Genomic DNA, 22,073 nt, shown 5'->3' with positions numbered 1-22,073 from the left:
TCCCCACCTTTGGGTGGTTCCAAATGACCGAAACTCGGGAACTCCAACTTCCTCCTCCTTCTGTGTCTTCTCTAACAAATGGCAACAATATGACCTCATGGTGGTATCCAGCAAGTGGAGGCTAATTGACTACTTTTAAAGTAAAAGCCACTTAGTTCTATGCTTAACGCAGAAAGTCCATAAAAACTGACATCAATTAGAGCAGAAGTCAGCCATCTGCATGAATATGGTTAAAATGGAATCCATATGCCTTGTGCAAGATGTATAGTAAGAAAAGGTATGTGGAACACAGGATTCCACTGCTATGGGGGGGGGGGCCCATTCCACAGCATCGTAAGGTTATTTAGAAATGATCAGGCAGAAGGGGTTAGCGAGCTTATCCCACTTTGTTGAAAATGTAAACATGAAGATTTAACATCTCATCTAAGTCATGTTGGCCACACTGTAGGGAGTGTCCAGAGAGTCTGGGAAGAGCAGATGAAACAAATGAAAGTGGTGATGCTAGCAACCCAACCAGAGGTCTCCAAACTCCATTAGCAATCTGTAGTTCCAGCATCGTGTCTCAAGGAGGAGTGCTTCTCAGAGGGGTGAGGGATAGATACCTCATTTCATATACAATTACCTGAAAAGCTTCTGGTTCAGATCACAATAGCAAAGAGTGGTTTCCCTTCCCAGCAGGAGAGAATTTAAGGTCAAACCCTATACCCTTCATCGCAATTGGCATTTTCACACAAATCCCAGTAACTGTATTGATGACGGTTTAAGTTTATCTTATGAAAATCTGGCCTGACCTTTACTTCTGGAGCTCCTTGATGTAGATCTTACTCTTCCCTATGCACAGTCACTCTCTGGATTATTCCATCTTTATTATGAAGAAAGGAATGGCAGCCTCCTTGTAAGAGTTTCTAGGATGTCTGCCTTCTTTGCAGGCTAGAATTCAGACTTATTACTGCCACTCATTTTTGTACCAAAATTAATGACTTAATGAAGTTTATGAATCAGTTGTTCTGTTCAAACAATATTTCAGTCCTATCACTTTTTCTGCATTGAGGATGTCTAAGCTCCAGGAACATCATGCCTGTACCTAACAGGATTCTCAGGGTGAGGACCACAGAGAACATGGTGCTATTTTCATATTTAGCTGGTAACTTAATGATTGAATCTTCAGGATATTTAGCAACAATTTGATGATTTAACCTTTTGTGACAGCAAAACAGGGCAATTTATTATGGCATGAGATTGTTGAGAGGTATAATCTCTTTAAAACAAGGTGTGAGGTAGTGTGGGAATGGGGAAAGCTTGGAGATGGTGGCTCTAAAGCCCTGAAAAAGTCAGGGGCTGCTGGTTTTATGCAAATCTCTAGAATTTCAGCGACTGTAATATGACCGGCTCCCTTTTCTTGTTTCTCCCATTATTAAGATATGCTACCATGACCCTCCTTCTGGTCCTCCCTTTTGCTGTTTCTACGTGAAACACAGAATATGTCATTGAAAGGGAGGGACAGCTGCACTATGTGGCTTTCAGGGAACTATCTACAGAGTTTATGTTAGGAGATGCATGGGAGATTTTTAATTTTTTTTCAGGCTGACAAGGGAAGAAAATGGCATGGATAACAACCCAAACCACAGGGTAAAAACATGAGAATCAGTTATTTTTGTATTGTGTTCAACCCTCCCCCCATACCTCCTTGTCCTCCCACCCCCACACACCATGATCATCAGAAAATTCTTCCAGCACTGTGTATCAGAAATCTCGTGAGGACAGATTTCATTTTACGTGTTTTTCACCACACACAACAAGAAATGTAAGTGGAAGCCTCCTACTAAGAGTGAATTTGTTTAAGCACATTTTAGTTTAACAAGAAGGGTACTGGCATAATAGATACCAAGAAGATTTGGTGGTGGTGGGTTGTAGTGGTAGTTCTGTTTGGAAAACGTTATGGGCTCAGTGAAACAATTATCAAACTCATGAATAATTAGGAGAGAATATATCAGTTCAGTAATGAGCTTCTGAGTCCTCATCCTGCTAACGAAAGGGATTTTTTGAGCACAGAGGCTGTGTACTTGGCTGGATCACCTATGTGACACGGGCAATTAGTTAGCCTCTGTGAGTTTTGACTTTTTGCTCTTTAAAAAAAAGTAAGTAAAGCATTATGGCAATCTAAACCTGGATGTAAGTACAATATAGCTGTAGGATGAATATCTTTAAGTAACCTTCAACGTAAGACCTTAACACTTTGCTTAAAAAAAAAAAAAAGATTTCTTTTCTCATAGAATCTGCTCAAATGTTAAACTTTAAAGTGCTCTGAGCTTTCACTATTATATGGAAAAGGAAAATGATCTCCTTTGAACCAAAGTTTCCATCATTTCATTGCCATTCAAAAGCCCCGTGATTGGGAGGACTGTCTCTTCCTTCCTCCCCCCACACCCCCTCCCCTACTCCAAAAGGAATACAGTTCTTAAAATACATTATCAGGCTCAAAAGACTGTGGCGCTCCATACTCATTTGATTTTCCCTGACTTGACTAAATCAAAAAATTTAATTTCAAGAACACCTGTAAGCCCAGCAGAACTGCTGAGTTTAATTATCATACTGGGTATCTTTAAAGACACCGACTTTTCTTTTTGTATTCGCTTTTCTTGGAGGGGAGGGGACGATCACATTTCTGAAGCATTATTCATGACGCATGGGGAGAAAAGGCATCTGGCAGGACGAGAAAGGACAACCTTTGCTGCACTTACCCAGAGGAGGTCCGTGTGTCATGAGTATGTCGATGCCCTCAGGGATGAGGTTCCACTTGTCCAGCAGAGACTGACCTCTGGGTAGGTTAAAGCCCCATCCATTAAACCACGGGGTCCTTTGGGGAAGACAATGTACATGGTCTGAGGCCAGACAGTCACGTTTCTGTTCTGCAATATTTCTCTCGCGCACATCCACCCACGGTTTGCATTGCTCTCTTTGCTCTCTGTGCTGGTTGGCCCTGGCAGCAGGACGCTTTTTTGTTGACTGCTTCAAAACCCATCCACTTGAAAGCAAGTGTGGAGGCTATGACTTGTTCAACTAGAAAGGGGCACAGGAACCTTTGCAGTGAGACTCTCCCAGCAGACCTCTATCAAAATCCTAACAATGCTTTGTCTTCCCCCAAATCTCTGTGCTCCCTAAGATGCCCTGCCCACATCTAAAGCATTTCCACCCCACTCATTGTGCTTCAGAGCTAGAGAACTCCCCTCATCACACCTTCCTCACCATCACTGTCTGGCTGCTTTACCAGGAAGATCCTTACTCTAGTCCCTGGAAAGGATAAGTGTTCTGAAGGCAGACACCTGTCTGGAGATGCTCTAAAAACCCGGGCTGAGAAAACTTAAGAAATGTCAGGGATCGGAAATTTGAGAAGGAACTCAAAGAACAAGAAGCAAATGTGGAATTTTGCTCCTGTCACCAGACAGGACAAGTTGGGGACATCCTGCTCGCCCTGAGGCCCCCTCTCCCGGTAATGAATGTGAGCATTCCACCCTTGTAGGCACTTCTGCTACAGAAATGAGCATTCCCTTGTTGATGGATGCCTTTAGTGAAGATCGATGCCAAATATAGACGTAGATGGGGCTGCCCATCCAATGAGCAGTTCCCTTTGACAGTGGGAGCAGGGTCAAGGTGTCTCTAGAAATACTGCAGGTTATACCACATCAGAACAAAGCAGTTCCTGGTGTTGTCCTATCCCCAAACATCTAGAGATAACCATTATTTTTGGAAACTGACTTTTTTTTGGGGGGGGGGGGAAGGCGTGAACACAGTCATCCCACTGCCTCAAATTATGTGGTGAAGTTCCCCACATTTGGGGAAATTACAGGGGTAAGCAGACTCAGAGTGCAACGTATATGCTTCATATTGGGAAAACCTTTGTGATCCCCCAGTAAGTATAACCTAGACTCTCTTTTTGTTTTGTAGAAAAACTCCAATTTTACAAAGACAAATTGGTCAACTCTTCAGTTAAGCCCAATATCCCTCTTTGGCTTAAGCTGCCATGCTTACAGAAAGAGAGACCCTGTGCACTAGGATACTGGGTCAAAGCTAATCAAAAGACTGCACTCTGTTTAAGCTGATAACATAACAGGACCAGACTAATCAGATATTCCCAAGATGCTGAAGTCAGGTACACATACCAGTATTCCTTTGGTGAGTGACACAGTCAAGAACATTGGAGAGGAACACATATAGTAAATCAGAGAGACTTTGCAAACCATGTAAAATCCACCTTATAACTGAGACAACACAGCACTCCATAGATAAGAGACTGTTGGCCCCAGCTAGAAAAAAAGAAATCAAGAAACTATCGAACTTAGCTCCTATAGCCAAGAAGCTCCTTAGCTTCTAAGTCCCTAAACCATCCTCAGGGGACGTATTTGTAACTATAATGACAATAATAATTAGTAAAAATATTATTTATTGAGTGTTCAATTGCTGTCTAAGTGCTTGTCTAAGAACTTTATTTTTATTAACACATTTATATATCACAACAAGCTCATAAAGTAACAGCTACTATTAACCTCATTTTACAGATGTGGAAACCAAGACAGATATTAGGTAAACTCAACTAGTAAATTGAACATAAATTTTGGATCCCAAAACCCATACTCTTAAGTACTATGCCACTCCTCTTCTTAAATACAACCTGAATTAACCTATTACTTGCCCTTGATGAGCTTTCTTTTTTTTTTTTTTTAAAGATTTATTTATGCACACAAGAACTGGGGTACAGGCCAAAGGTGTGGGGATTCATCAGGAACAGAGTGGGGAGCACAACAGGCTTCAAAATACACTGCTGCAGGAAGCATCAGGAGAGACAAGAGAGGTCTGCTGTGCATGGGGGTCAGCTCCCAGGCTGGGGATCGAACCCGTGCTGCAATGGCTGCAGACAGCTTCATAATGCTGTGACCTAATCCCTTGTACCACCAGGAAGGCCCTGATGAGCTATTTCTGTAGTGTTTCAAGATCAAGTGCCTTGTTGCTTATAGCCAGGTGATAAATATATCAATTGGATGGTTCTACAACCCAGCAACAACATGAAATAGATACCAGTGGTTCCTGCCCAGCTCTTTCCCCCCGACTCCTTGCATTTGAGAACATGTCTTTCTCTCACTCAGTTACTTGGCCCTGGGAGGCACATGCCGCATCTCCCTGAATAGAGACTGGACTAGAGGCATATATAGGACCAAAACTGGGCAAATGAGAGTCATCTTTTGCTGGCATAAACTGAAGAGCTCATGCCTTCCTTTTTGGGATTCTGAGTCTTCAAAACTGTGTAACCTGGAATTACCCGGAAGCTATCTTAGCCACCATGTAGGTAACCTGTGCTTGAGAATCAAACCCCATAAAGAGAAGAACAAGATGAAACCTTGATGATGACCTTGCTGGAAAGGTGGATCCAGTGATGCCTAAAGCTACTTTTCCTTCAAGTGTATAAGCCAATAAAATCCTTTTCATTTTACTGGCGTAGATTAGGTCTATTTCTGCAATCAAGAGTCCTTATAAAGACAATTATAATATTCAGCATAATAGTGACCGATGTACTTATGGTAGGAAATGTAATCCTGCTAGCCGCAAAGATGCCCATGGTGTAATCCCCACAGCCTGTGACTATTGCCCTAAATGGCAAAGGGGGATTAAGAATGCCTGTGGGGTTCCCTAGCCTTAAAATTGGGATATCATCCTGGATTAGCTAGGTGGGTCTTGTATAATCCCTGGGAGGAAGGGAGGCAAGGGAGATCAGAGGGATGAAATGTAAGGACCCCACCTGCTGTTACTGGCTTTGAAGATGAAAGAAAAGGAGTGCAAGCCAAGGAATGTGGCAGTCTTTAGAAGCTGGAAAAGGTAAAGAAAGTCATGAATTATCCCATAGATCTCGAGAAGGGAACACATCTCTGCCAACACCTGGATTTCAGCTCAGTGAAGTCTGTGACATATTGCTGATCAATGACTATAAGATAATAAACCTGTGGTGTTGGGAGCTGTTGCTTGGTGAATGTGTGGTGACTGACTAGAGCAACAAAAGAAAATGAGTATAGTACACACAACATCTGACCTTGTATTCAAGGCAGGGACTGGTGGTGCCCTGGACCTCACCTGGTACAGGTATAGATTTACACAACTCTCCCACAGTCACACCGCCTTGCTCAACTTCAGGTAATGTTTTTGGTTTCTTCTGAAGAAAAGGCAGTGCTTGCTTTCTGGCTCTCTGGTCTTCTAGGAGCCCCTGCCTTTAGAATCTTAAACATTTTCATTAGAGTCCAAAATAGCAATTTCCCCATTTGGGATATCCATCCTTCCCCCCTTAATTTTTCAGTGACCCCTTTCCAAGACTTGTCTTAAAAGTAAAAAAAAAAAAAAAAAAAAACAAACCCAAAAAACCCCAACAAGTTCAAAACTCAGCAAGCATTCTGGCATGAGAGAGAAAAATAAACAAAAACATCTGTTTTCCTAGATTTTGAAAATAAGCTTCTGGGCCTATGGTTCCTGTCTGAATGGCAAATAAAGAAAAGTCTGAACGAATCCCAAGCACACCCAAGTGGTTGGTACAATGAGGGGCTTGAGTAAGCTGCCAAGGTTTGTCCCAGGGCAGTCAGACTCTGAACCTCCAGGACTTTCTGAATCCTGGGACTGAAAACCCAGGGGCTTTCTCAGTCAAAAGAACAGGACTTAATTTTTTCAGTCTTTCCAGTTTTCCCTCGTAGAGTTTTCTCGTAGAAAACCACAGCCCTATTCCCCCAGGAAATACTCAGTTTTACAAGCATTCTGTAAAAGATTAAGACAAGTTCATGGATTACAGATACTCCAACTTACATTTCATTAATGTTAGGTTTGGGACAAAATCCAGAAGTTTCCAAGTTATGGGTAAACTTAAAATATGTCTGGGTTTTATTTTGACCTAAACTTGTATAGGTATGGGAGGGAGAGTTATGTTAGAGGAAAAGGGCCATTATCAAGTCCCCAATATGCTTTTCCTTAGTTTTTATATAGGCTATTATATTTAATTCCTTATGACAAACGCTGAGTTCTTTTTTTTTTTTTTTTAAAGATAAAAAACCTTAAGATCAGTGAATCAAGTGTTTTGTTCATTGTCCCAGGAAGTGCGGAGTGAAACTAAGACCAAAGTCTGTGTTCTTCCCTTATACAATACTGAACAAAGTCCTTCTAGCCCCATTTTGATTTTGGCTCTCAGGCAGCGTGGCCTGCTTCCATACAGTCTCTTAGGCTGTGCACTGCACAACTCCAGAAGTGGGTGTCATAAACTTGTAACTGAGGTGGCCTTCATAAATATGGAGTGTGGACTCCAACAAAGTCCTTCTAGCTTTTCGGGGATGCTTTTCACCCCTCTAAATCCTCCAGATAAGGTCTATCCCATAGACAGTGGCCAGGGAATGGGAAATGCAGCCTGGTGATAGATTCCAGAATTATCCTCACTTAGCAGAATGAACAGGACATACAGAAGTTGTGGGTGTGTGTGCTAATTTGCATTCAGGCATGAACTCATGTGGACCTTAGATAAGAGAAGCAACCTCCACAGGCGTTTTTTCATCTAAAAAATTTAATGAGTGGGTGGATTCAATTAATGGATATCACGACTGCTTTTCAGTGGCAGAAGTTTTATATGGGAGCCCCTGTACCCAAAGTAGGGTGACTTGCTGGGGGATTGAGAAGAAGGGGTTCTAGTGTTCTCACTCAGCCCCCTTCTCCTTTCTCACTTGTGCCTCTGAGCGTGTGGTAACTTGATGATCTTTCTATGATCTAGAAACCCTAACATTCCATAACTGTGCAGACTATCAATGTTCTGAGTAAATGCCATGAATTGCTTTCAATGAATTACCTAAATTGCCTCTGTGGGACCAAATCCAATGTGGGAGAAATACGTACACAGAGCAGAGACCAAATGTGTCAGCATCAATGAATAATGCTTTATCCAGTTGAGCTTCAACCTGAAACATGAAACCCCAGCAGTAAGCCCATCAGGGGTTCACTGGAAAATATGTGCACAGCCAACCTCCAAAGCCCCACAATGGGTTTTGTTCTGTAGCAATGGGGGGTGAGGAGAGGAAGAAGGAGGGAGGAATCCAAGGGAACAATGTCTATTGCCTCGGCCAAGGACTTAATAATTAGCTGTGACTAACAAATACCACATGGGAACCGACTTGTAAGCAAATGTCCCACAAAGCACCCTATTGCCAGTGGGCTGATCCAAGCCCACAACTCACCCCGTTATGGAGAGGGATTAACAAGCCCTGGAAGGAGGGGGGGCCTTCAGCTGCCTAAAGCTGCTGGACCAAAGGCCCAGATGGATGGGAGGTAGGGATGCTTTTAAGTACCTCCCCCACCCCACCCCCTTGCTTTCGGAAATAGAGGCACTTGGCCTCTCTGGGCTGAAAGTCCAGGGGCAGGCACAAGGGGAGTTAACATAGGCAGAACTCGTTCCAACCAATGTCAATACAAAACTGGTTTTCTATATGGAAGCGCATTGAGATGAAATGGCTGCAAAGGTCATCTGTGTTTGCAGTACACGTGGGCGGAAGGGAGCTGCTGGACTATAAATCTGAGGTTTGGACAGGTGAATGGCTGTTTACTTCTCCACCAACTTCAGCAGGGCTGGCTATGCCCCAGGAAAGCAGGATTTGGAAATAAGAAGCTGGAACTTGTTTGGCTCAGAGGGTCTACTAAGGTTCACAGCCCAGGTCCTGGCAGTGTCAACAAATACCCCAAAGACAGACAGGCCCTGGGTAATCAGCATCACAGGCCCCTGACAGTGTACCCTAGGTCCCAGGTGTCTCCTGCAGAGGTGAGGCTTGGAAGCCCAGCCTTCGCTGGGTTTCTGCACAGCAGCTATGCAGAAGGGCACAAACAAGGCTCTCCTATCGTCCAGGCCACAGCTGGTGGGTCAGCCATGCCACTCAGAGTGATAAGAACTGGGGGTTCTGGAGAAGCTAGCTGTTCTTGTTTTGGAGATAGTGGATACAAGCCTGGATGATGAAATTAAACAGACCCATGTTCAAATCCCAGGTCTGCTACTTGCTGGTTTCTCTGAGGCTCAGTCTTGTCACCTTTCAAAGAGAAACAACATCTGCTTAGGTGGATAAAGTGAGATGACTTAGGGAAATGTGTGGGCGCAGACCTGGCACTGTGTGTGCATGTGGCTTGGACTTCTATGTGATCTATAGCAGCAATACACAGATTTGCATATTTACCTGCACAGGCAAAGTTGTTCATGTCACTTTTTCTCTCTAGAATCTCGTCAAATCTTAGACCCTCCTTCTCAAGACTTTGGAAATGTCCCCAGTGAATAGACAAGCATGATGAGAGGGCTAGGCGGGCCTCATTTCCTTGGGCTGATGACTTATTCAAAGGCATTTCCTCAGCTCACTTCTGAGTGGAAGCTTTCCAGCAAGGTGCTCCCTTGCTCTGTCTGGCTGCTCCATTGTGCAGAAAGGATCCGTGGAATATGAGCAAGTCTGCTTAGCCGGCCAGCACAGGTGGTTAGATTTTGACAAGATCTTAAATTGGGGGAGTTCAAGGAAAGGGGTTATTCTGGGTCCTTGGAATATTTATGAGCGGAGCTCAGAGAAGAGCCCTGGAGAATCCACAAGCTACTAGTTTATGCCATCAACCAGCGCCTGGCACCTCTAGGAAGCAAACTCAAACAGGAGTCATTTCCACACATACTTTCTTTTTCTAAATGGCGGTGCCTCAGAATTGCAACCATTTTAGGCCTGGAGCTTGAAGCTTCTCCAGCTGCACATCACCTCATGTCCGAGAAAAGCTAATTTAACCACCGGTGGTTAACTTGCACCGCACATCACAGAGCCTCTCACATACCAAGAAGCTGTCATGATAACTCTTGATCTCCAGCTCACCTGACAGCCTGGCCGTCCCTGGACTGCAGAGTTTGCCATCAGTTAGAAACAGCAGTTTCCTGGCACCAGCTGTGTCTTCCTGAATATCCAGATGAAAGAGAGCCTGTGCCCAGCTCCCCTATGTACCTCATTTTCTCTTCTGATTTCTGGATATTTTTTTAAGAAGCCAGCCTTTTTGCCTCAAGTCCCTCCACTTGGCAGCCTGAAAGTTACTCTTGCATGCAATTAATAAGCTGCCTTGCATCAGCCTTGTACCTTTTGCAGCAAAGGTACACACACACCAATAGGCATTACTAGGCAAGAGGGAATGCTTTACTCCAGAGCGTGATTTACACCCTGTGCAGCTGCCTGGCAAGTCCATCTATCCCAAACTGTGGGCTCAAAGGCCTCCAAAAGGCAGTGTGGCTTCTATGCGTCAGCTGGCCCATCTATCTTTTGATGAAAACTCTGAAGATTGGTCTTTTGATATAAGGTACTTGGGATGAAAAGACGATGCTGGTAGGCAAAGGGGCACACCTGGGTGAACACTGTGGCCTGTAGGCCCAGGACAGGACAGGGACAAATCATACATGAGTCAGTCCCTTAGGCCCTTGATTATGAACAGGGAGCTTCGTGAAGCACACACCAGTCTCGGCAAACATGCCAACAGTGTCCCCTTCTCACAACTAACAAGGAACAAATGTCAGAATGTTGCCCAGTTTCATTTCCCCAGATGGAAAGGAGATGGTGTAAGCAGAGTTTGCTGAGGAACCAAGAGAAAAATAATGAAACACTGTGACCTGTCTTCAAACTTGATATGTCCTGAATTATTAAAAATAACGCGAGACAGGGCCTACCTGGCCCTCGCAAGCACACCTGCTTTTAATCTTATAAACAAGTGCATGTGGGAAGAGGAAGATTTTCAATCCCTTCCCTTCTCAGCAGGCTGTGAAGGACACGAAGCCCACCCGTTATGCAAAGTGTGACAGCAGAGGCAAGACTGTGGCCGGATCTCAGAGTCGGTGGGCAAGTGCTGTGGATCTGGGGCACGTCTTGGAGCTTCTAGAAACAGCTTGCTGTTTGTGGCTGGGGAGCTCAGAGGCCCAGTAAGAGGGGTGCTGAAATGAGCAGCCCAGCAAAACTCCCGCTGACATCTGATTGCCTGCAGGGCCAGGGACCTCATAGCTCCCACTGTCCACAGAGGGACCTCATAGCTCCCACTGTCCAGCTTTGAAAGAAAAAGGAGACTCAACCACAGGACCCAAATGAGAAAAGTAAAGCAATATTCATCCTCCGTGATTTTTTTTTTTTTACTGTGGTAAGACTCATGTAACAAATTGAGCTCCATCTTTAAGCATCCCTATGAGTGGTATTAGTGCATTCACAATGCTGTTCAACCATCATCATTCTCCATCGGCAGGATATTTTTTAGCATCCCACATGGAAGCTCTGTACTCATAGAATCATTACTTCCCCAGCTCCCAGCTTCTGGTAATCTCTCTCTCTTTTTTTTTTTAACCTTTTGTCTCTGAATTTGAGTGATCTAGACACCTCTTCTAAGTGGAATCCTGCCTTGGTTGCCCTTCTATCTGGCTTGTTTTGCTGAGCATAATGTGTGCCAGGTTCCATCCTTGTTGTTAAATGTGTCAAATGTATCACTTTTTATGGCTGACCAAAATTCTGTTCTGTAAGTGCACAACATTCATTTTTCATCTAAGGTTTCTGGAAGTGTAATACCTGCTGGGTGTTAACTTGGTAGTAGGAAGACAGGAAGATGAGTCTGAGCACCTTCCTGAAGGGCACAATTCTTGGGTCGAAAATTTAGTGAGGTTTGCCTTACTATGGTACCCCTGGGGCATTTACTCATTCAACAAGTAAGACCTGGGTGGCTATTATGAGTCAGGTTCTGGCAAGGATATTGCTGGGAAAACCAAACTGAATAGCTTCCAGAATAAGCCACAGTTTACCATTTTGTGGATAATAATGTTGTTCTGGACAGAAGTCTTTAAACTCAGGCCTTTATTGCTAAGTTACCTAATTTCAGGGGGGCCTGGGGACCTCCAAATGACCTGAGAAGTGAATCTCCATTTGCAAGTGCAGACTGTTTTCCAGGTCAGCAGGGGGCCCAGTAGGACTTCAGGCTCAAAGTCTTCCATTTCCCTCTGCGTAGTCACTAGTTAGAGTCTGTAGCCGAAACCAGGACTGTGAAACACAAAACCACATCCCACCAGAGGCTAAGTCTGCAAGGGCACCACATGTCACACCTGGCTGGCTCCAGGACGAACAGGATGGGGAGGCAGGAGACTGCAAGCACTGTCCTCCATTCCTGTCCCAAAGATATGTCACTGAAACCTAGCAGGTGGACAGTGCTCTTTTTAAAAAAAATATTTATATATGTATACAATTACTGGGGTATAGGCCAGAGGTGCAGGGGGTGAGAGGATTCACCAGAGACAGAGTGGGGAGCAGAACAAGCAGATTGACTGAAATACACTGCTAAGGGGAACGGGGCAGGTCGGAGAGGTCTGCCGTACCATGTGGGTCAGCTCCCTGTCTGGGGATTGAACGTGTGTTGCTGAGGCTGCGGATAGCTTCAGAGTGCTGCACTTTAATCCCTTGTGCTACCAAGAAGGGTCCTGGACAGTGTTTTTCTGCTCACAAGAACAAGAACACAAGAAAGGTGAGTTCAGGATTAGCTGAATTTTATCTTGTTACACAGTGAACTCTTAAGAATTGATGTTAACAGGGATGGGCTGATCAAACCCTTGGCCCTCAACATAGGATACTACAATATTTTAGTATGCTTGGATTAGTTTAGGATGGGTCTGTATGAGTGTGCCGCCATACATTTATATTGTCGGGACTGGTTTCTTTCGAAGTTCTTTCAGATTCTTGGGCACTGGGGAATAGATAGCTGAGGAGGAATATGGCTAGGAAAGTCTGTCACATGAAAAACAGACCCAGGGAGAGTTAGTGATAAATGGACAATAAAATACTATGCAACCAGTCATTAAACATAACAAGGAGGGTAGGAAGCTCAATAACTTCAGTCTGTGTGCTTTGCACCTGGCACAGAGCAGATGCTGGAGTGTCAATTTGATTAAGAATGAGTGTTCATAGAGAGGACATCTGCATCCTTATGTTCATAACAGCATTATTCATAATAGCCCAGACAGGGAAACAACCTAAGAGTCCATTGACAACTGACTGGATTTAAAAAAAAAAAAAAAAAAGGTGTGAAGTATACATATGGAGTACTACTCAGCTGTTAAAAAAAATGAAACCATGGACTATGGTGATGGCACATGGGTGAAGTGGTGGTGGAAAGTTCACAGGGATTACAACTGAGGAGAAGGGCAAGTGGGGATGGGAGAGAAAGGTAGAGTAGCACTAGAACTCGCTGGTGCTGGTGGGTGTGTGGTGGGTGTGGTGTGGCATACACACTTGTCAAGGTGTGATAAGGTAAGTTTATTTTTAAATGATGAAATTGTTGTTTCTGAATACTTCACTTTTTCCTGAGAAAGTAAGAGTTTACTGATGGTTAGTGAGAAAGGAAAATATTAATTTGCAAATAAACATGAAGTCAAGTACGTAAAAATGTTTAGAAAGAAAAAATAGCGAGAGATGCTGAATGGTTATCTTAAGGCAGAGGGAGGATTAGGAGTGATTTTTTTACCCTTCTTCCTATATGTTTATATTTTTAATATTATTTTCTTTTAGAAAGAAAAAAATTATTCTGTGTAGAAACATCCATATGGCCAAATAGGTTGAGTGTGGATGGAGAGATTAGAAGATTTACTGTCTACTTAGATTCTTCTCATCTACCATAAAGCAGTTTCCCCAAAGGATGAAGAAATTGCCTTCTTTCTCTTCTCTTCTCTACTATTCAAAGGAATACGAAACCTGAAGATAATATCAGCTGAAATTGTTTATTCTTCCAAAGAATGCAACACATTTTACTGAGCAACTATTAATGTGGCAGATACTTCTCTCTTGGTGGTTATCTATCACCACACAAAGGGAATTTCAGTTAAAATGTAAATAATATACATCTGCACAGTACTTATGACAAGTCATTCTCACATGTACTAGGCCACACACACACACACCCACACACAAAAGCGAGATGGCATGAGCGTCATAGTGCTCTGATTACGTTACACAGGGTGAATGCTAATGGCAATTAATTAGAAAGTCAGGGTTCAGTTTATGACTGTCCTCTATTTAGCAGTGTGCCCTTGGGCAAGTTCATGCATCTGGTCTTATTTTTCTGTACAGCAGAGATAATACTACTAAACACACAGGTTTGTTGGCAGGATTAACTGAGGCAATATATGTAATGCAGTTATCAGAATGCTTATTCTATATAAGAAATTAAAAGCTCACTCATGCAATCCTCATCACGAATATCAACCTCTTGGCTTTTAATTCCAAATGTATCTTCTCCACATCACCAGAGTGTACCAGGTGGATGCATTTCAAAGCCATGAGTGAGGGCATCAGGTGGAGGGAGGGTCAGCAATGGGCGATGGGATGGCGCTGACTTGGAATTAGAAGACAGGGTTTGGGTTCCAGCCTTGGTCTACTCAGTACACTTACTACATGACCTTGAGCACGGCCCTTCTGATCTCTTGTTTCCTCAACTTGCATGGGGGATACCAATTCCTATGAAATTTACAAAGCTGTCAAACAAATGCCAGTTTAAGTGAGTTTTGACTAAAAGGCAAGTGCCTTCTGGAAGTCTTCTAATTCCACATTATTGGCTGCCTGGCCTGCCTGCTTGTGCTGTGTGAAAAGCTCAGAGGAACTGGAATAAGTGACAAGTAGGTCAAATGTAAGTTAAAAGTGTGGGCCCCATTTATCTACCATTTTGGCTCTAAACGACTAGTTTCAGTCCAGACTGATTTAGTAAAGTGAGAAAACAGGGACTGCAAACTGGCAGCACACACAATGAGAGGAATGAGCGAAAAGCTTACGCTGCCCCTTCAATTCAGAGGTTAAAGCAAGCAGACAGACCCTGTGTCTCCCTCGCTGTGTGCCAGCCATCCATATATTATTAATTGGGCTCAGCAGACATTATTGAGCACCTTCCGCTGCAAGGTACTGGCAAGGCGCTCCAGGGAGATCTAAACACAAGGCAGACCAGCCCCACCTGCCATCTGCTTCGGATAACATGATAGTCACAGGCAAAGCGTCTCCCCCTTCTCTACCCATTAAAAATAAACTGAGCCCTTCAGGCTCAACTCCTATTTTCCCCAAGAAACTTTACTGATGCTCTGTGTGGTTTGTTTAAGCCTCACTGGTGAACTTATCATATTCCAGATTACTCTGTGTGTGTATGTGTGTTTTCCCAACCAGCAGGTGAGTCAAAGTTGCATTAGAGTTGTCTATCTTACTCAACAGGTTGTGCTTCGTGTCCTGTTTATACTAGTGTTCCCAAGATCTAGCACAGTGCTTGATACATATGGATGTCAAAGAAAATAGCCATTATAACAACAACAAAAAAAGCCAGAAATTTAAAAAAAGAGCCTAAGAGAGGGATCCGTATAAAATGTGACTAGAGGTTAAGATGGAAAAAGGCAGATTAAGATTTGGGCTTTTAAAAACAAAAGTCATTTGAAAATACTGGGATATTATATACGTCATAGGTCTGTTCTGCCAACTTTGACAACCATCTTGTGGTTACTGAGCACTACAACTGTGAAACGCACATTGTTTTGTGGATACATCAAACAAAAAGTCATATAAACTATCTTCATCCTTACCTTGATTACACAGTTAAATGATAATATTTTAGATACACTGAATTAAATAAAGTATAATATTAAAATGACTCCTCACTTTTTAATTCCACTCTTTCATTTCTTAATTTAACTAGGAAATTTAAAATTGCATGAACAGCTCAAGTCATATTTATGTGGCATAGCTCACACAAATATCTGCACTATGACTCATTTTGCACTATGATTATATCCTAATGAAATAACCCAACAGTAAGTAAAAATGCTAAGCACAAAGGCCTTCACTACAGTATTATTCATCAAAACAAAGCATATCCTAAATTCTGTGCATGAAGAATAGTTAAGAAATTTACATAATGCTAATAACATGTGTGTTCTGTAACCATTAATGATAGAAACTAGGTAGCAAAACAGAACATTCTTAAGATTTAGTCCTCATTGAAAAGTTAGCCCACAGTTCATTGCATCCAAATTACATGCGATCTACATGTAAACATCCTTTCATTCATGCACCATACTTTTGCTGAATGATTGCTTTGCATTGAATCAAGGGAAGACTGGAAAAGGGATAAAAGGGAATAATGCTAGCCAGGTAAACAGGCACCTGTGTATGCACATGGAGATCTATCCCAGGCAGGTGGCCATCTAACAGAGTCACACTGAAGCTTTTTTTTCTTGGGATGAGCAGTGATTGGGAAAAATGTAAAGGAAAACTTCAAGAAAGGGATGCTTTCTGTTGGGGATAATAAGGGTTTCTTCACAGATTCCCCAGAGTGGGGATTGGTGTCTGAGTCCAGCATGAGGAAGAGTGTACTGCTGGCTCAGAGGGGTCAGACCTGCTTCTGAGCCAACACTAACACTTCCCTCTGCACTGCTCAATCTCAGTTTGCCCCTATGTAAAGTGGAGACAACTCTGATACACTGGTGAGCAAATTAAGTGAAATAACCCATGTGAAATTCTTAGCAGGAGACTTCACATTTTAAGTGCTAAACAGATGTTGACTTTTTACTATTATTAGAAAGATCAGAGGACCATCCTATATAATTGATCAGGATGATAAAGTCGATGGCTGGAGCTGGTTTGCTCCTGACATTACATTCTAGTTGTACTGGGTCACTTACTTTCAGTTTCTAGACTCTCTTAAAACCATTGAATTTACTCAACCAAGGTTTCCTCTTCATTTTCTTAACGTCTTGAAGGATGATGAAATTATAAATGTTCTGTATAATATGGTGGTGAAATAATTTAAGCACAGAATAGCTAAACTATTCTCATTTAGCTGTGTAACTCAAAAAAGCCAGACTGTACCCTCATTTCAAATTCCACTCTCTGCTTTTCATTCATTTCTTCTACCCAGTCAGAATTTTAAACAATTTATCAATCTCCAGTGGACCACCTATTAGTCAAAAACTCAACCAGATAAGTTATTATGTTGTTTCTTAAAGAGTTGCTGATGAATTCAAGAAGTCTTGAAAAAGAAACATTTCACTTCTGTGATGCTCAGTTCTGCTCTTTCTCTAATGAGAGCTTCCACAAGTTTGTGTGAAAACAGACTCTTTGTTTTATAAATAGAACACTGTTCAAGGTTTTTAAGAGGTGTTGGCTAAAAATAAAGAGGTTAGCGTTAACTTCTTTATAGCTTTCAAAACAAAACAAAACAAAACAAAAAGTCTGGCTTAACTAAATGTGCTGTATTTCTATTTTGAAAGGTACATTTCTGTGGGCCAGACCTGGTTTCTTGAAATGAAATTTCCCAGAAATGAGATTGCCTGTGTTTACAGAAGGTGTGTGTATCTAAAGAAATGACACTAGTGTATCTTGTTGTCGAACCCCATAGTGTTTTATTATAAAAAACAAATGCCCCAGAATGAACATAACATTGTACTTCCATGGCTGCAAGTGTTTACATAATTCCTCTTGGAAAACTGTTTACTTCAGAATTCTAATAACCATTTCAATATATAAGTTGTTGGTTATTTGCTACAAATCTACAGCATTCCGGGCCCTCACTGGTGGCACAACGGGTTAGGACACAGCACTGCAAGCTGGCTGCAGCCACTTCAGTGCGAGTTTGATACCCCACCCCGGAGGTGACCACATGGCGTGGCAGACCTCTCCTGACCCGCCTGCTGCTCCTCTCAGCAGTGTACTTATTCCATCTGCCTGTTCTGCTCCTGGATCTGCCTGTTCTGCTGCCTACTCTGTCTCTAGTGAAGCCTCTCACCACCCCTGCACCTCTGGCCTGTACCCCAGTTCTGTATGCTAAATAAATCAAAAACAAAATAAACAAAAAAATCCAAATCTACAGTATTCCTTTGAAACTGAACCCATCTGTCCCCAGATTGTGAACAGACTGTGTTCTACCATGTTTCAAGGTTGCCTGGCTGGAACTTGTTCGGTGTCATATCCTGGAAGAGACTTGGGGTCCCTCAGCAATTCCAGAGCCAAGCTCATTCCTTTGAGGACTAACACCTGAGCTCAGTGATCGTGATAGCATGCCGCTGCTGCCTACAACGTGGGAGCTCGGGGAAAGGTCTGCTTCTCAGCTCTAAGTGCTCCAGAGTAGTTTCTCCCTGCTCTGGTAGGATGGGGGTCCCTCAGTCTCCAGCTCTAGGGAGTCTCTGGAGGCAGAAGCAAGGATTTGGGGTTAGACAGAGGTAAACTGAAATTCCCCAGTGTCACTTTCAGGCAGTATTCACTGCACTTTGTCTAGCACATCTGATCTGCTGAGGATGTTCTGGCTCACAGAACATTTCTATAGTTCAATAAGTATGAGAAATGCTATTGCACTTTCCATCCATCTTGGGGTATGTAGGAAACATCATCACAATAAAGACTGAGAAATTTTGCAGAAAAGAAATCTGATAAAATGTTGCAAACATTAGGCCCCAGTGAATTCTGGCCCCTTTTCCTACAATGCCTGTTAACAAGAGCTAACATTTACACAAAACATATGATATGGCAGGGACTGTTCCAAGCACTTTCTTATATGAAATCATTTAATACAGTATTCTTTTGAGATAACGGTAGGCTAACCTTATTTTACAGATGTGGAAACTGAGGCAAAGAGAGGTTAAAGATTTCAAAGTTAAACAGAGACTCAAGTTTCATCTTTTTCTTATGGGTCTAAGAGACCCTGTGGATTTTTTTTACCCTACCCCAATAGTCATTTTAGGAAATACTGTCCAGTGGGCCCATCACCCCTTTCTTTTCTTTCCTGCTACCCCCTCCTCCCAACCTCACAGTCTATGAGGTTTTTGAAACTTAATTTTGACATTTTCTAAGGGTCCCAAGTTTCCCTCTTTGCAACAGATATGAAGGTTCAGGATGGGCTTTGTTTTTTTCCACACACACAAACATATACACACAACCTGAAAAAAGGTTCATCTACATTTCAGAGGAAAACAGTTTACTTTATCCCAGTTTATTAGTTTGCTGCTGTGACTACACCATTTTTAGAGGCAGAAAGCAATATAAATATATTATCTTACAGTTCAATCAGTCTCACTTAACTAAAATCAATTACAGGCAGCATTGGTTCCTTTAGGAGGCTATAAGGCAGAATCCATTTCCTTGCTTCAGCCAGCTTCTTTGGCCTGTGGTCCTGCATCACTTTGCTCAGCGATGTAATCATCTCCTTCACTCAGGCCCTCCTCCCTCTATTACTGGGACTCCAGTGATTAAAGTGGGCCCACCCAGATAAACCAGGATTATCTTTCCACTGCAAAATGCTCACTATCATCACACCTGCAAAGTCAAGTTTGCTATGTAAGGTAGGGATTAGAAAGTAGACCTTTTGGGGGAGCTGTTATTTTACCCACCACATTGACACTGCACTTGTAAGCAAGAGAGAACAGGAAATCTGGGGTTTATAAGCAGAAGGAAGAAGGCGAAATCTATCTTCTCTTGGGTCACCAGCTCCCACTGCAGGGAAAAGGGCAGAGACAAGGCCATAGTTTCTCCCTACTCACCTGCCCCTTTTAATAGCTCAGCCACCATGATCCAGAAGAGAAGGAGGGCTAGACTTCTCAAACAGGTGAGCGTCTCTATCCCCAGAGGGCATGGTAATAAGCTAGAAACACCTGAGTCTATAGAGCTCCCTGGAACAATAATTTCCCTTAAAGGTATTAAACTAAAACCACAATTTTCTAAGATTACAAGCACAACTATCTTTGTGGATCTGCTTTTTAAATCCCCCGATGGTCAGGGTACACCCCACCACGTAGCTCAACCGTGCTGGGGCAAACTAGGTTCATTGGTGATGCAGGTAAATGGAAAAGGAAACTTGGAACCCTCAACAGATTTGTCCTGTACTGCTGAGTCAGGGGATCAGAGAGAGGCAGACCAACAGACAGGGAGGCTGGCATGAGGGAGGCAGGAGGGCTGGGGGGCAGGCAGCTAGTGAGGCTCCAGCCCCTGCAATTGCCACACTTTCTGGTTTCTCTTCCCAGTCTCCCTGGTAATAATCTCCCATCCTGGGTGTCCACACTTACAGGCATTTGCCCCCCATTCTCTGGCTTCTTGGCCTGGGTGTCCATGCTTATAATCGAATATGCCCTGTGCTCCTAAGTGCCTTTTGCAGTAACACATTATCACGTGTGGGTAACACAACCCCGGAGGAAAGCGAAGCTGCAGGTGGTGGTCGTAGAGTCTGAGTAGCTCCATTTTCTGATGTTTAAATCATTATCAAGTGCTCAGCTCTAGCTGCTATGGGGAGCTCTCAGGGTTACCACTCAGTTTGGTTGTGACGCCACCAAATTGTCCAAACAATTATACAGTCCCCGGCTCCTTCTAATCTCACAACAAACATGACAGGACTGTATCTTCTCCATTTTGCAGATGATCAAATTAGGTGAGGGTGAGTGTTCAAACCATATCTGACTAGGAAAGATGAGAACCCCATATGGATATGTTTGCCTCCAGAGCCCCAGCTTCAGCATTTCTGTACCTCCTTCAAGAGTGCTACCCCCATTCCTCTGGGGTCAACCAAGTGTGTCCCCACAGTGAGTTTAATCAGGCTCGGTAAAGATTCTGAGCAAGTTCTCAAGGGGCTCTTGTTTATAGGCTCCCTAAGTGATTGATTCTGCAACGAACCAATTTCTGCTTACGTCTTCACTAGTGCCAGTATTTAGAAAGGGGCCAGAATCTGTACCTCCCACCCTGGTCCAGTCACCTTCTTGCTATCTGTGTGAAATGGCCCCAGCCTCGAGCTAGTCAGATACCGTCTTCTCAAAACCTTTTAATGAAAGTTGCATATTAGCTGTGGCACAATCTGACATCAGTAGTTGGAAATTTCAAGAAATCAGATTTTGGATGGCTTTCCTGAGAATGGAAAACTCTGAACCAGTGGTCACAGTGACATTCAATCACAGTGGCTCTCCACTTGGAAGACTTTCTAGGGTACACAAGCTCACTCCAGCTTCTGGGGATCCTGGCTAAGCATAGCACAGGGAGAAAGAGAGAAGACATATTTCCCGAAAGCTTCAGAAAGTAGAAAGAATAGCAAGCTTTGCAAGTCCAGGAACAGGGACATTTAGCTGACAAAGGCTGACCATTCATCATTTCTATCTCTTCCCTTCGCTCGAAACTCCCCTAGTTTTGTAAGCTGGAATTAGCTGGGGGTTTGGGCTTCCAGCTCAGCCTCCCCCCACAACTGTCAAACTCTCTTTGATAATTCACGTGGGATAAACCTCAGTGGCAGAGCAGAGGCTAGGTTTCAGGTCAGCCTGTCTAGAAACAACAAGTTTTTCCCCTGACAACGTAGAGAGTGAAGGCACGAGGGAAAGCAAATTCAGCACAGCTCAGTAGAAAGAGAGTGGTCAGGAATCAACAGATCTGTGCTTTAAGCCTGTCTCAGATTATAAACACTTGTGTGCCCAAGCAATGGTTCCAAATTCTTTTAAGCAGCTGATCCTTCTTCTGCCCATCAACGAGCAGAGTGCTGGGCTTCTGCCTATTTCTTTTCACTAACTGACAACATAATCTGCCAACCAGTGATAACAGAGCTTGGTAGGTAACACTGCTTTATATTCTGTCTCACTCTTTAAACTGTGAACTCCATGAGGGGAGGAATTTTTGCCCTGGTTCTATGCCCCACAGTGCCCTAATCTTTTATTAGTTACTTGAATGGCTGACCATTCATCATTTCTATCTCTTCCCTTCGCTCGAAACTCCCCTAGTTTTGTAAGCTGGAATTAGCTGGGGGTTTGGGTTTCCAGCTCAGCCTCCCCCCACAACTGTCAAACTCTCTTTGATAATTCACGTGGGATAAACGTGGCATTCAAGAAAAATTCTGGAGAGGTAGTTAGATACAGAAATTCAGAGTAAAACGTCCACTCCAAAGGTCAGTAGATCCAGGGGCCTGGTGATGTGCATTTTCTATCAAGGTTCCAGATGCTGGTGGTGATGTGAGCCCTGGGGACCAGCATTTGAGAAGCACTGGCTATGACAAAGAGG

At 43.2% G+C, this 22,073-nt stretch overlaps 1 protein-coding gene across 3 annotated transcripts in view; it reads right to left on the bottom strand.

Moving 5' to 3' along the window:
• Positions 1-22,073, bottom strand: part of MPPED2 (metallophosphoesterase domain containing 2) — a 162,850-nt gene that overhangs the window by 4,747 nt on the left and 136,030 nt on the right. For all 3 annotated transcript variants that reach the window (XM_004682959.2, XM_012725735.1, XM_012725736.1), the window contains exon 5: positions 2,742-2,857. In XM_004682959.2, the coding sequence (XP_004683016.1) occupies positions 2,742-2,857 (116 nt within the window). The remainder of the gene's footprint in view (positions 1-2,741; positions 2,858-22,073) is intronic.

The sequence above is a fragment of the Condylura cristata genome, unplaced genomic scaffold (assembly GCF_000260355.1).
Source record: "Condylura cristata isolate star-nosed mole 26May11 unplaced genomic scaffold, ConCri1.0 scaffold00015, whole genome shotgun sequence".
Taxonomy (NCBI): Eukaryota; Metazoa; Chordata; class Mammalia; order Eulipotyphla; family Talpidae; genus Condylura; species Condylura cristata.
The sequence above is the reverse complement of the archived record's forward strand: the minus strand, read 5'-3'. Positions and strand labels throughout refer to the sequence as shown.